Source organism: Gossypium arboreum, chromosome 8 (assembly GCF_025698485.1).
Source record: "Gossypium arboreum isolate Shixiya-1 chromosome 8, ASM2569848v2, whole genome shotgun sequence".
In the NCBI taxonomy this organism is placed as follows: domain Eukaryota; kingdom Viridiplantae; phylum Streptophyta; class Magnoliopsida; order Malvales; family Malvaceae; genus Gossypium; species Gossypium arboreum.
In genome coordinates, this window is record NC_069077.1 from 26,851,806 (window position 1) to 26,863,402 (window position 11,597).

Sequence of the window (11,597 nt, forward strand, 5' to 3'; positions counted from 1 at the left end):
ATAATGGTAATATTATATAATTTTATAAAAAGTACAAGTAATTTAGTATAAAAACAATTATTATCTATACTTATATTAAATGACAAATTATAATTATTCTTAAATAATATGTTAAACAAAATAATTGATTCCAGAACTAAATAATACAATAAAAATATTATCTTAATGTGTTTTGTTTTGGAATATTTTATCAACATTAATTCAAAAGTGGATGAGACAATCGCCTTACCTCGCTCCATTACTAAACACCCAACACTATACTTTGAGCACCTCCACCCCTTGATTTTTGTATTTACTATCACCCTATCATTTTGCTGCAAATCCATCTGTTGCTCTTATTTCCACCTAATATTATTAGGTAAGGATAAGGTTGGGTTTTTTTTAAAAAAAAATTTAAAATTGATGTTAATTAGTCCCTATTTCTCTTGGGTTAAAAAAGGTACTAATTTGATAATTAAATTAAAAGGAGTGTTAAATCAATTTTTTTAAATAACAAGAGTGTAAATTTCTTGGTAGCACCAAATTACAAGCTATCAACACCTGGCTTAAATAGGGACCAGACATTTGATGCTGGAAATTTCTCAGCGTCGTGCATAAGAAGACCCTGGAATTAACCCATTCTCTAATGTAATCTTCAAGATAAGGTTCACTTTTCCAACACATAATTATCCAATTCTTGATGTTAACGCATCATGACTCCTCTCTATTCGCATTTCATACCATCACTAATTTTTTTTTTCTGTTCATATCATACATAAGAATCATTTTTGCAGTTGGAAAATTTAATAATGTTCTGCCATTGATTGCTATGGGGGAGGACCCAAGAGGCTGGAGTTGCAAATAGGACCAAACCCACTTGATAGCGAAACCACAACACGACCCGCCAATTGTCAATACTACATCCTTAGCAGCAACTTTGAAAGTCGTACCTTTTTCTCCATCCCGAGGAAACAAGCGGCGGCGCTGCCCGCTCTCCGCCTCTAACATCTTTATACGTCTAACTGTTGTTTTCCGTTAACCGAATATGACCTGTCGTCCTCAACACCCATATGTGTAAAAAGCACTCTCATTGGTCGGTGTGTATGTAATGAAACAAAAGCTGTCACATTTTTTGTCCTGTTTTCTTCCCCCTTCCATCTTTATTTCGCTGTAGAAAAAAAAAATCTTTCAAAACTTTTTTCTTTTTTGTCCCTACTTGCATTTCAGCTTCAATTGAGAATTTCCATCAATAATCCTTTAATTTTCAGTTAAAGCAACATTTTTTTTTGTTGAACACAGAGATGGATGCAGTTCGGTTTCAGTTGGAATGAAGAACTTACAGGTATTTTTTTAATAAGTAATTTAATTATAAATAATTGCTCAGTGTCTGTCATTAAATCTAAGTTTTAACATAAATCAAAACTGTCTGCTTATAGCATGATCCTTGAAACTAACTTGAAGATGGAATTATATGCCATTTACAGAACACACAAGATATTAAACCTTCGGTTCAAGCTTCAAATGAATCCAAAACAGAACAGCAGAATAATCAAACATCGGCTGATTCTGCTTCAAGCAATGATGGCCAAAAAGTTTCACGACAGGATATCGAACTTGTAAGAAATCCCATTTTTTCATCATGATTTTTTTATGCTGGTTTTTGTTAAACGATACACAATTTATGTAAACTGGTGGTTGCAGGTCCAGAATTTAATTGAACGATGTTTACAACTATACATGAATAAGGACGAGGTCGTCAAAACCCTCTTGAATCGAGCGAGGATAGACCCTGGATTCACAATATTAGGTATCCATTGAATATATATTTATATGTTGTACATGTAAGTATATTTTGAACTTACTCTGTTGTTTTCTTTACTGTTCTTGGTTATTTCAGTATGGCAAAAGCTGGAGGAGGAAAATGCTGATTTTTTCAAGGCTTATTATATAAGGCTGAAATTGAAGAAGCAAATCCTTTTGTTTAACCATTTGCTTGAGCATCAATATTATCTAATGAAATATCCTATGCCTCCAAAGGTTCCTCTGGTCCCAATCCAAAATGGGATTCATCCCATGCCTGGTAAGTTCTAACTAAATCAATAATTGAAGCAAGTCCCTATTATCTCTTTACATTGTGAAGTGGTACCAAAATGTGATTCATGGCCTCAACTTGTTAAGAAAATTTAGGACAAAATTTTCCATTGAATTGTTTCTTGAGCATGATAAATATCTGGGATTGTGCTGTTTTTGTTGCTTAATACTAATTATTTCAAAATTGGTTGATCTCATTGCTCTTTGTAAATTTACAACATAATGGAATGTTTATGGTCACTATTATGGTTATTCAAAGCCATTTACTATAGCGCAGTTAACAACTTACCAATGGGATATCCTGTGCTGCAACAACCTCCAATTCCAGCTGCAGGGCAACCTCATCTAGACTCGATGGGGATATCAAGCTGTCATGTGGTCAATGAAGTCCCAGCACCCAGTCATTTTCAACCAATGCAGATGAATTCTGGGAATGAGTGAGAATTTAACCATCTTCACTTCAATCTATCATTAATTGCCTTTTTAACTTACAAATATTTGTTTAGCCTGTTTCTTCCGTAGTTTCATATGCTATTTCTTTCAACATGGCTTGCCTAATTAACAACCTTTCTTTTACTTGCAATGTAATTATTGCCTAATTATGCTAGCATGGTGATGGACAACAACGCAACTGATGCGACACCTGCAGTTCCTCCAACCACTGCCATGATGTCATCTATGTCAGAGATGCCAGTGAGCCCTACATCGGTGGCGTCCAGTGGGAATTTCCCTTTCACTGCAACAGACATGTCGGAAATGGGAGTAGACACAGCAACACTTGATTCGGCCTTCACGGCGGATGTGGCAAGTTCAATAGGATTGCAACTGGGACCTGGTAATGGAGCCGACAATTCTAGAGATTCCCTTAGATCACTTGATCAGATTCAGTGGAATTTCAGTCTCACTGATCTTACAGCCGATTTCTCAAACTTGGGAGGTAAGTTGTGGTAATGAGACCCATACCAGGAGCATAGCATGCTTGTTATTTTATCCTCCTTTTCTTTGTTGCTTTCCTTATGGAGCTCATTCTCATGAATTATGGCCCTCGGAATTGTTACAGATTTAGTAGCACTTGGGAACCACCCTGGTTCTCCTTTTCTTCCCTCTGATTCAGAAATTATGCTCGGTTCTTCGGAGCACGAGAATATAGGTAATGGGGTCTCCAATTACATATTTACCTTGATACCTGTTTTGATGAACTCTTTTAAGAGGAAGGATGCTGCTATTGATTAGAAATCTGGGAAAACAACAAAAAGAAAATATCATTTCTATCTATAAACAGAAACGGGATCCTTTAAACTGCTATAAAATCTAATATGATTTTAGAATTTAATGCACGTATTACCATATATCCATGTCTACTTAAAAAATCTCTGCATATGACTGGTAAAATTCTAATAGCAAGTGTGCAAATGGCATTGATTTGTCATTTTGAAACTCTCAGCTTGTCAACATTTACGCCATTGAAATATGTATATTAATCTGTTTGTGTTTGAACACATGCACTGATAAATCTAACTTGTTTCAGTAGAGGAATTTTTTGTTGATTCTATCCCTGGACAGCCGTGCACTCCGTCTGACGAAGAGAAATAGTAGACAAAGGTGAGCATTGTATTGTACCTTATAATTGTTAGAATAGAGTTAATAAGAGTTAGATAAATAAGAACAGCTGTATTTGAACAATTCAGCAGTGTAGTTTTAGTTTTTGATGAATCAGTAGCAGTCAGCAGACATGGAAGTAGCCAAGTTCTTGTAATATTTTTCGTAACAAGGCAATCGATTAATTCTGTTACGGCCGAGATATATTTATTATTTTCTTTTGAGTTTACATCTGAATAAAAGACAACATAGCACCGAACTCAAATGTGCTCCAATTTCTGAGTTTATCAGCGTCCAGTTCTGAATCAATAAATTGGAATACTATTGAATTTGGCAAACAGACTTTTGACTTTTAAAACTCATTTTTGCATGAATCAACAAGCCGGCGCTTAAGGACTAATTATATTGGTGTTTTTGGTAAGAAACTGTAAAAATATTTTACGTTTTAAATGCGATGCTATCAGACAACAAACATAATGGTTCGACCTCACAAAACTAAAAGTCTGCCACTATTTACATAATATTCATGTTATGCACAGATCTCTATCACGAAGTTGATGGCTTTCGAGCTACAAATTTGGGATCAGTACCACGTTTTGCGTATAAAGAGCCCACAGCTGGAACTTCGGTAGCTGAAGAAACCATGGCGGATAGAGGCTGGAAATTGGTGCTTCCAATAAACCAGTAGAGAGCCCACTTAAGATTACAGAGGGTATATTTCAAAGCTTTGGTCCAATTCTCTTGCTTATTGAAGCTTTGTGTGATGGAGTAGTTTTCAACTTTATCGTTCTCGATCCTGAAAGATGGCACAAATAGAACAGTAAATTCAAAAGTTCGGATCTACTCTATTCAGAACCACCCAAATCACATTGATATTCAGATACAGAAGAGACTAAGGAGTACCATTCTACATAAAAAAGAAATCTCACTTGTAGGGTAAGTTGAAGCATTTCTCAGGTGGAATGTTGTTTTCTAGATCCTTGGCATTTGCAAACTCAGCAAAGTCCTTGAGGCAAGTTAAGAATAGTGTCATTGCTTTGTCGTACCGTGTACTCCAGAACAGGTTCACTGGACCAAACCTAGAAACATATTCATGCAGCAGGCAACTGAAAACATGCAACAAGCATGATGCGTAAAACACATAAGAGGACGTAGCCCAGATTTATGTATTACGTACTCCCAAGGATGCACCAATCCTTTCAGGTTTACATGCTTTTAATATTCCAAATCAGATCATTCAAATAGTCAAAAAGCCTTTACACTTACAACTCATATGTATTGTTGTTGCTGTCCATTATCCGAGGGTAGCTACCCAGGGGAATTATCTTTATCCGATAGCTGAAAGCCACTAATTAAGGATACAACACATATCACTTTATAAACTGCTTTTAGGCACAAAAGGTAGCAAAGTTCCCCCAAAGTTGAGATAGTGCTCGCTTTAACTACTATTTTACCTTACACAGGCAGAAATAGATGATGGCATAAGAAAACGAGTAGACCACATAACTTGAACAATTACAACACACACACACATACAGACTGTGAACGTCACTTTTCATGGAACTACTACGTAGGCTAACAATCACTAGAAAAGGATACTGAAATTTTGGTCGGAAATATTGGCACATTGTATGAAGTAGGAGGCAAGCTTGACCCCAGGCAGCATTTATTTCGTCCCACTCAACCTAAGCCAAAAACAACAAATATCAGTCACTCTTCACTGCCAACAAAAACAACTTTCCATAAGGAAAATAATGTCAATTTCTTACTGGAATTTTAGGCAGTCGTCCAAGACGAAAATTGTTTATAGTTCCAAATTCTCCATCATGCCAGATAGGGAAAGCATCATTGAGCACGTTAGTTCGCTTTAACAGCTCCAAATGTGCTTGTGAAACTTCAGTCTTAGCCAAAATGGCATCTCTCTCTTCCTGTTAAAAGAAATATTTTGTAAAGTAAGAAGGTACTTAAGGAGTTCGCTTTGTTATTTGAAAGAATATTTGTTTGCAAATGTTGATTAACTTTACTGCTCACAACAATGTAAATAACAACATTAGTAAATTTGACATTTGCTGAACCATCTTGGACTGTCTTTATCAATCAATTGTGGGTCAAAGAAAAGTTTTGGTCAAGAGACTGCATCAGAAACTAACCTGATGAGCGATTAATTGAAACTGAAAGTTGTTAAACTCTTGCCAATACCTGTCACACATTGATTCCAACAAGCATAAGGATCTGATAATTAAAAAAAATCCTGGTCATATACAAATAAAGGTGTGCTTTGCATTCTGGTTTGAGAAAGAGATGGAGGATCAAGGGGGAGGACAAAGGGAAAAGAGGTAAAACAAGTGTTGTACAACACTACAATTTTATCTGAGGCGACCACATATGAAGGATAAAGACACAGAAGAAGAAGAAGAAAAAGAAGAAACTTACCGCTCTTCCAATTCTTTGAATCGTTTTGATTTTTGCTCTAATTCTTTTAGTTCTGCATTTACTGCAGCATTCTGTTTTTCTATTTCTTCAATTGCTGCTTCAAGTTTTCTTTCTTCTTCCTCGATCTTACAGAATGAACAGACAATCAGATATGCATTTAACTAGGAAAATCATTTATCAACGCGGTTAATGCATTTATCATAATGAGGAACTGTCATTTACAAGTATTCCTGGTTTACTGTTCATATTTTTTCAACAATACAATGCAGATTAACATTGGGAAAAGTTTTTTCTTTTTTGAAGGATTTTTTTTTGGTTAATTCAAAGGGATTTTCTTTCATTCATCCAGTAAAACAGTTATCGGATCCTTGTACATTTTAACAATCCTAGCCCTCTGCCATCTTCTAGTGTCTTTTATGATACGCTGTTCTGAAACCAAAAATTTATTAACATTCTGGAGTGAAACCTCCCTCATCCAAACAAAAGTGAAACTAAAGCCTTAGAGTGTCTAGACATTAGAAAATATTAAAAAGCCCTTAACAATTCTCTCTGCAAATTAAAGTACTAGCATGAGGAATCATTTATCCTTTATCATATAAGTTACTCATAGAAACTGCCAAACAGTTACCTTTAATTTCTCCTTACAAAAATCAGCCTCGCTGAGTACATCTCGTGGTTCCCCCTCCAGGCGCTGAAGACAGGCTTCATATGCTTCGATATCCCTAGTCACATCTTCAACCTCCTTGTCAAGTTTGTCAGACAACACCCTCATACACTCAAGGCATAATGGTTGTTCAACCTAAAAATGCCGAATGCATAATAAAAGAGTATAAATATATCCTCTCTACAACAATGAAGCACCAAACTGGAAAAGCAATAAAATGAGCAATACCTGTGTCTGAGTCGTGGCAATCTCAAATGCATTCTTCAGGACAGTAATAGTTGAGTGAAATCCAGAGTTGTTCGGCTGCAAAGAACTGCTTGGTCCACCTTCTGACGATGGTAATTGCGTCCCACTTCCATCAGAAGCAGACTCTGATTTATCAACCACCACAAATGATTCTTCCATACCTTTCCTAGCTTGGCCAGTATCAGGCTGACCAGGAATGCCACGAGGTCGTGGAGGGATTCCTGGGGCCAAGGGCTTTTGCTTTGGCAGCACGACGAAAGAGTTATCCATTCGTGTTGAACCCAGCATGCTGCTAGCTCCATGAATCGAAGCCCCCTGCATTGCTGCATCATTCATACATCAATTTTCTTAGCAAGGAACATCAGCTTGAAATACTGCTATTATAGTCAGGTTTAGTACTTAGTAGCCAAATAAAATAATTGAAGAATCCACTGTGTTTTGGTCCCAATTCCAGCATCAATACATGAAGATAATAGAAAATCCCCAATTTTATAAGTTTTGCAACTCAGACCACTTCAAAATCGAAAAGAATTAATCCTCAGCTAATTAAACCGAAAAAATATTAAATTCAACAACTGGGCAGAAGCAGAAATTTAAAAAGGAAGAGATTGGAGAAACCCTAACCTGATCGAGAAGAGTCGTTGGGGAACTTGTCGACGTAGGAATCGAATCCGACGATACAGAGGGAATGGTGACAGTTCTGGCAGATCCATTTGGGGAGATTTGGATCCACGGGTAAGCTCCGACCTTTATCGGGTATATATTCCTTCTTCATTTAGCTAATCGAATTCTATGTGAAGGGAGATTTTCGGGTTGTCGGGCAATCAGGGGAGAGAGAGATGGAGGGTTTCGTTGTTTCGATTGTTGAGCCGTCCAAGTAAAACATAACAAAAGAAATCATAACAGTTTTTATGACAGGTTTTTTGTGACCAGGCCCAACGACTTTTGGATTAATTTCACTAACAGTCCCTACACTATTGCTTAAAGTTTAAATTATTCTCTAAACTTCTAATCAAATATTTAAAATATAAATATTATATCTATCAGGTCATTATGGGTGGGTTTGGACGGACGGTGGAGTGCGATGGAGTGCAGTGCATTTAGCTTACTTTTTGTCTCACGCTACAATATTAGTGTAATACCTAATATCACCGCCACTATTGTCTTTACATTAATCGCAAATAAACGTATCGTCCATCCAAACCTACCCTATGTCAGCATGTGTATTAATTTCAACATTAGATATTAGTTCAAACTTGATATAAAGCATATTTAAAAATCAAAACAAGTGGATTAAACACCAAATAACTTTGTACCTACATTTATGAATAATTTGAATATGATATATTAAAAAGTATATTGAGCTAATAAATTTAAGAAAGTTATTTTATTAACATGTGTGATCCAAATTGTTCATATGATAAATAAATATATTTATAATTTGAACTATGTGATTAAATGTGTTTCACCTCATATTTAAATTGATGTTTGATATCCAAGCTAATGACTAAGGTGATACAAGAATTTGGTTGATAGAATATTAATACTTTAAAGATACAATTAAAATGTTTTGAAGTTTGGGATCAATTTAAAATTTATATTATAAAATTGAGGCCTTCTGATGAATTAAACATTTTTTTGCCTTTTCTTTTAAGGATTCTCCGTTACCCGGCGGAGTTGACCCGAACACCCAATATATTAAAGATGGACTACTCGGGAAATTAGGTGTATGATCAGGATCCCAACCCTAGTTTCTCCTTTTCCCCTGATCCCCAAATCTTCATCTTGAAATCACGGACACGTACCTGTTATGGAAGATGATCAAATCAGCGGAGACGATATCGACATGAAGGACCTGAACCCAAGGCAGTTACAGCTGTTCGTTAAACTTCTCAATGGTGAAACTTTGTCGCTCCTATTCCCAACCCTTCAAGTCCAAGTCGGCGATGTCAAGCACCGAATTCAGGAATTTACCCAAATCCCTTTCAATTTCCAGCGACTGATTCGCGGCCATCAACTCAAGGACGATTCGGTGATTTCCCACTCCAACGCTACCCTCAACCTTTCCCTCCGGCTCCTCGGTGGCAAAGGAGGTTTCGGGTCTCTGCTGCGTGGCGCAGCCACAAAGGCCGGGCAGAAAAAGACAAGCAATTTCGAGGCGTGCCGAGACATGAGCGGAAGGAGGCTAAGGCATGTAAATGCCGAGAAGAGGTTGGAGGAGTGGAAAGCGGAGGAAGAACAGAGAAAGTTGGAGAAGATCGCTGAAGACTTCATAAAGAAGAAAGCAAAAACTGGGAAAAAAGGAGTTGGAGATGGAGAGGCCGAGAAGTACGTAGAGAAGTACAGAGAGCAGTCGGCGAGGTGCGTGGCGGTGGTTGAAGAGTCCGTTAGGGCGGCCTGCCAAAATGGAAAACGGAAGACAGTGCCGGGAGGAGCTGACCCCAAAAGATTGAAGATTTGGTAAGTTTTTAAGCTCTTTTGATTTGCCGTTTATAAGGTTGGTATTGATATATAGATTGTTGACTTATTTTTGTTTGCTTATATAGGATGGGAAAGAGGAAAGTGGATGAGAGTGATAGTGACAGTGATTATAGCAGTGAGGATGAAGATAATGAGGAAAATGAGAAATCTGTAGTTTTGAACAATGGGAATCATTCAGATTCTAGTAAGGGAGCTGAGGGGAGTTCTGGTTCAGTTTTGGGGGGAAAACAGGATATAGACTTTTCAATTGGAGTCTCAAGTGGTACTGGTTCTGAGGAAGAGAAGGAGGTTGTTCTGCATCGAAGCTCGGAATCTTGTGAAGATGTTGATGCCATGGTTGAAGCAGATGTGATTGCTGGGAGTGAAGCAGCTCATCCTGAGATGCCAGAACAAAATGGAACTAAAACTCAAAATCAAGAGGAAATAGTTAGTCAATGTCTCAGTGCTGATCCGGTTGCGGAAAATGGAGTTGGAAGTGAATTGATTGATGGACTTAATTGTTCTTCTATCCCAAAACCAGAAGTTCACAAAGACACATTAGTTTCAAATGTTAATGCTACAGAACCAGAAAATCCATTGAACTTTGATGACTTTAATTCTTCTGCAGAGATGGAGGTATGGTTGCCCACTTGAAGTTCTTTTCCTATTTCCTAGGCTTAGCTAATTTTGAGTGCTTGTTTATTTCCTTTTTTAATCATTAAAGTTTGTAGATATAGAATTTTAGATGGTTTGAAAGACATTGTTTATAAACTTGCTAACAAATAAATCCGAACTATTTGGGCTGTCTGTTCATTCTAGCCCTTGTTATTCTCACCCTTGTATAGAGATTGATACCATTGATGCATCTAGGAGGTGGAAGAAGCGATACAACTTTCGGTCTCTCACCCTTTTTACTTTAGTTTGTTGTTGCAATTTTATTAAATGCTTTCCTTTAGCTTAAAGCTTAAATCCTGCCATAGCTGTTTGATGTTATTTAGGCAGTGTCTTCGTGTTGATGTTAAAAAAGTAGTTGGATGATATAAACTAGAGAATTGAAGAAAGGATACCATGGAATGAAGTTAAAAATGGCATATGCATTAAATTGTCATGGGCCACATGGTGATGCTGTTGCCTTTATAATGCTCAATGTTGATTCAGAACTAACTAATTTATCCTTTTTTTTTTTTGGGGGCAAACTAATTTATCATTTCTAAAGGTTCTTGGATTGGAGCGGTTGAAATCTGAACTGCAGTCACGTGGGCTAAAATGTGGGGGTACTTTGCAAGAGCGAGCTGCTCGTCTGTTCCTGCTAAAATCTACCCCTTTAGATAAGCTTCCAAGGAAGCTGCTTGCGAAGAAGTGAAAAGCTATGTAGTAGGCTAAGGCTTCATATCACCTCATAGTGTATTGCTAAGGAGTGTTCCTTTTTGTCAAACGGAGAAATGTATATATTTCTTTCGCTTCTGTTCAATATTGTATAAGTTGGTTCTTGTAAGCTAAAACTCTGTTAGCTATGAGGGGATATTAACTAATGGTCTCTGTAAGTTACACTTCGCCTAAACTGAATTTTGAGATTTGTGGAATGATAATGGTGATAAGAATGTGGTGTTTTAGCTAATTGAAACCCCAATTCTTTGCGTTCTTGTCTATTCTTTTGATAAAATGGAATATTTCAGGTCTCAATATATTTGGAATGGTTTACAGTAAGATACAATCGGGACTTCAAGTTCATAAAAAATAATAATAATAATTCATTTTAACTTTTCATTTAATTTTTCGTTTTCTTTATTTTTCGTCCTTAAATCAAATCACTGAAAAATTAAATTTATTTACTTTACTAATGCGACATACAAGTAGATTGTCATGTATATGTTACGTTAGTAATTAATTAATTAATTGTTAATATGATATTTACATTGCAATATATATATATGTCATGTCAAGTAAAGTTAAATAAATATTAACTTTTGTATTCATTTTGAGATAATTTGACAAATAATATAAATTTAAAGTCTAAAAAACAAAAAATTAAATAAAAGTTAAAATAACTTTTATAAAATTAGATGATCAAGTAAGTCATTATCCTTACAATAATTATTAAGAAAAAAACTTGTACCTTAAATTA

The 11,597-nt window shown here is 36.3% G+C and overlaps 3 protein-coding genes across 12 annotated transcripts; 2 read left to right on the plus strand and 1 right to left on the minus strand.

Moving 5' to 3' along the window:
* Window positions 1–492: 492 nt before the first annotated feature.
* On the plus strand, window positions 493–3,869 carry LOC108469776 (uncharacterized). Of its 8 annotated transcripts, none has more exons than XM_017770804.2 (10): window positions 503–644; window positions 760–1,084; window positions 1,279–1,321; window positions 1,464–1,595; window positions 1,681–1,786; window positions 1,877–2,059; window positions 2,348–2,507; window positions 2,679–3,007; window positions 3,131–3,220; window positions 3,599–3,869. In XM_017770804.2, the coding sequence occupies exons 2-10, from the start codon at window positions 1,050–1,052 to the stop codon at window positions 3,661–3,663; spliced, it is 1,143 nt and encodes a 380-aa protein (XP_017626293.1). In that variant the 5' UTR covers window positions 503–644; window positions 760–1,049; the 3' UTR covers window positions 3,664–3,869. The 8 variants fall into 8 exon arrangements, with proteins under 8 accessions (XP_017626295.1, XP_017626297.1, XP_017626299.1 ...); XM_053031951.1 differs by having other exon boundaries at window positions 774–1,084; XM_017770806.2 differs by having other exon boundaries at window positions 493–1,084; window positions 3,602–3,869.
* A 143-nt stretch (window positions 3,870–4,012) lies between these two features.
* On the minus strand, window positions 4,013–8,675 carry LOC108469774 (beclin-1-like protein). 3 transcript variants are annotated; one of them, XM_017770802.2, is made up of 10 exons: window positions 7,637–8,675; window positions 6,995–7,335; window positions 6,731–6,901; window positions 6,103–6,227; window positions 5,820–5,868; window positions 5,439–5,597; window positions 5,269–5,354; window positions 4,936–5,007; window positions 4,599–4,748; window positions 4,013–4,465 (listed from the first exon to the last, which is right to left on the minus strand). In XM_017770802.2, the coding sequence occupies exons 1-10, from the start codon at window positions 7,785–7,787 to the stop codon at window positions 4,216–4,218; spliced, it is 1,554 nt and encodes a 517-aa protein (XP_017626291.1). In that variant the 5' UTR covers window positions 7,788–8,675; the 3' UTR covers window positions 4,013–4,215. The 3 variants fall into 3 exon arrangements, with proteins under 3 accessions (XP_017626291.1, XP_017626290.1, XP_052887909.1); XM_017770801.2 differs by having other exon boundaries at window positions 4,599–4,775; window positions 7,637–7,983; XM_053031949.1 differs by having other exon boundaries at window positions 4,396–4,465; window positions 4,599–4,675; window positions 7,637–7,996.
* A 147-nt stretch (window positions 8,676–8,822) lies between these two features.
* Window positions 8,823–11,090, plus strand: LOC108468537 (uncharacterized). The gene is made up of 3 exons (XM_053031950.1): window positions 8,823–9,472; window positions 9,559–10,108; window positions 10,689–11,090. Exons 1-3 carry the CDS (start codon window positions 8,823–8,825, stop codon window positions 10,833–10,835), a joined length of 1,347 nt encoding a protein of 448 aa, XP_052887910.1. The 3' UTR covers window positions 10,836–11,090.
* The last annotated feature ends 507 nt before the right edge of the window (window positions 11,091–11,597 follow it).

What these genes read in the sequence shown, in the direction of transcription:
- LOC108469774 (XM_017770801.2), bottom strand. Translation starts at nt 7,787, where the DNA reads ATGAAGAAGGAATATATACCCGATAAAGGTCGGAGCTTACCCGTGGAT. An exon ending in TTCAAAGAATTGGAAGAGCG is followed by an intron (nt 5,869 to 6,102) that starts GTAAGTTTCTTC and finishes AATGTGTGACAG; the next exon opens with GTATTGGCAAGAGTTTAACA. An exon ending in GACGACTGCCTAAAATTCCA is followed by an intron (nt 5,355 to 5,438) that starts GTAAGAAATTGA and finishes TTTTTGGCTTAG; the next exon opens with GTTGAGTGGGACGAAATAAA.
- LOC108468537 (XM_053031950.1), top strand. Translation starts at nt 8,823, where the DNA reads ATGGAAGATGATCAAATCAGCGGAGACGATATCGACATGAAGGACCTG. An exon ending in CCCAAAAGATTGAAGATTTG is followed by an intron (nt 9,473 to 9,558) that starts GTAAGTTTTTAA and finishes TTGCTTATATAG; the next exon opens with GATGGGAAAGAGGAAAGTGG. An exon ending in ATTCTTCTGCAGAGATGGAG is followed by an intron (nt 10,109 to 10,688) that starts GTATGGTTGCCC and finishes TCATTTCTAAAG; the next exon opens with GTTCTTGGATTGGAGCGGTT.
- LOC108469776 (XM_017770804.2), top strand. Translation starts at nt 1,050, where the DNA reads ATGTGTAAAAAGCACTCTCATTGGTCGGTGTGTAT. An exon ending in TCTCATTGGTCGGTGTGTAT is followed by an intron (nt 1,085 to 1,278) that starts GTAATGAAACAA and finishes TGTTGAACACAG; the next exon opens with AGATGGATGCAGTTCGGTTT. An exon ending in CCCTGGATTCACAATATTAG is followed by an intron (nt 1,787 to 1,876) that starts GTATCCATTGAA and finishes TGGTTATTTCAG; the next exon opens with TATGGCAAAAGCTGGAGGAG.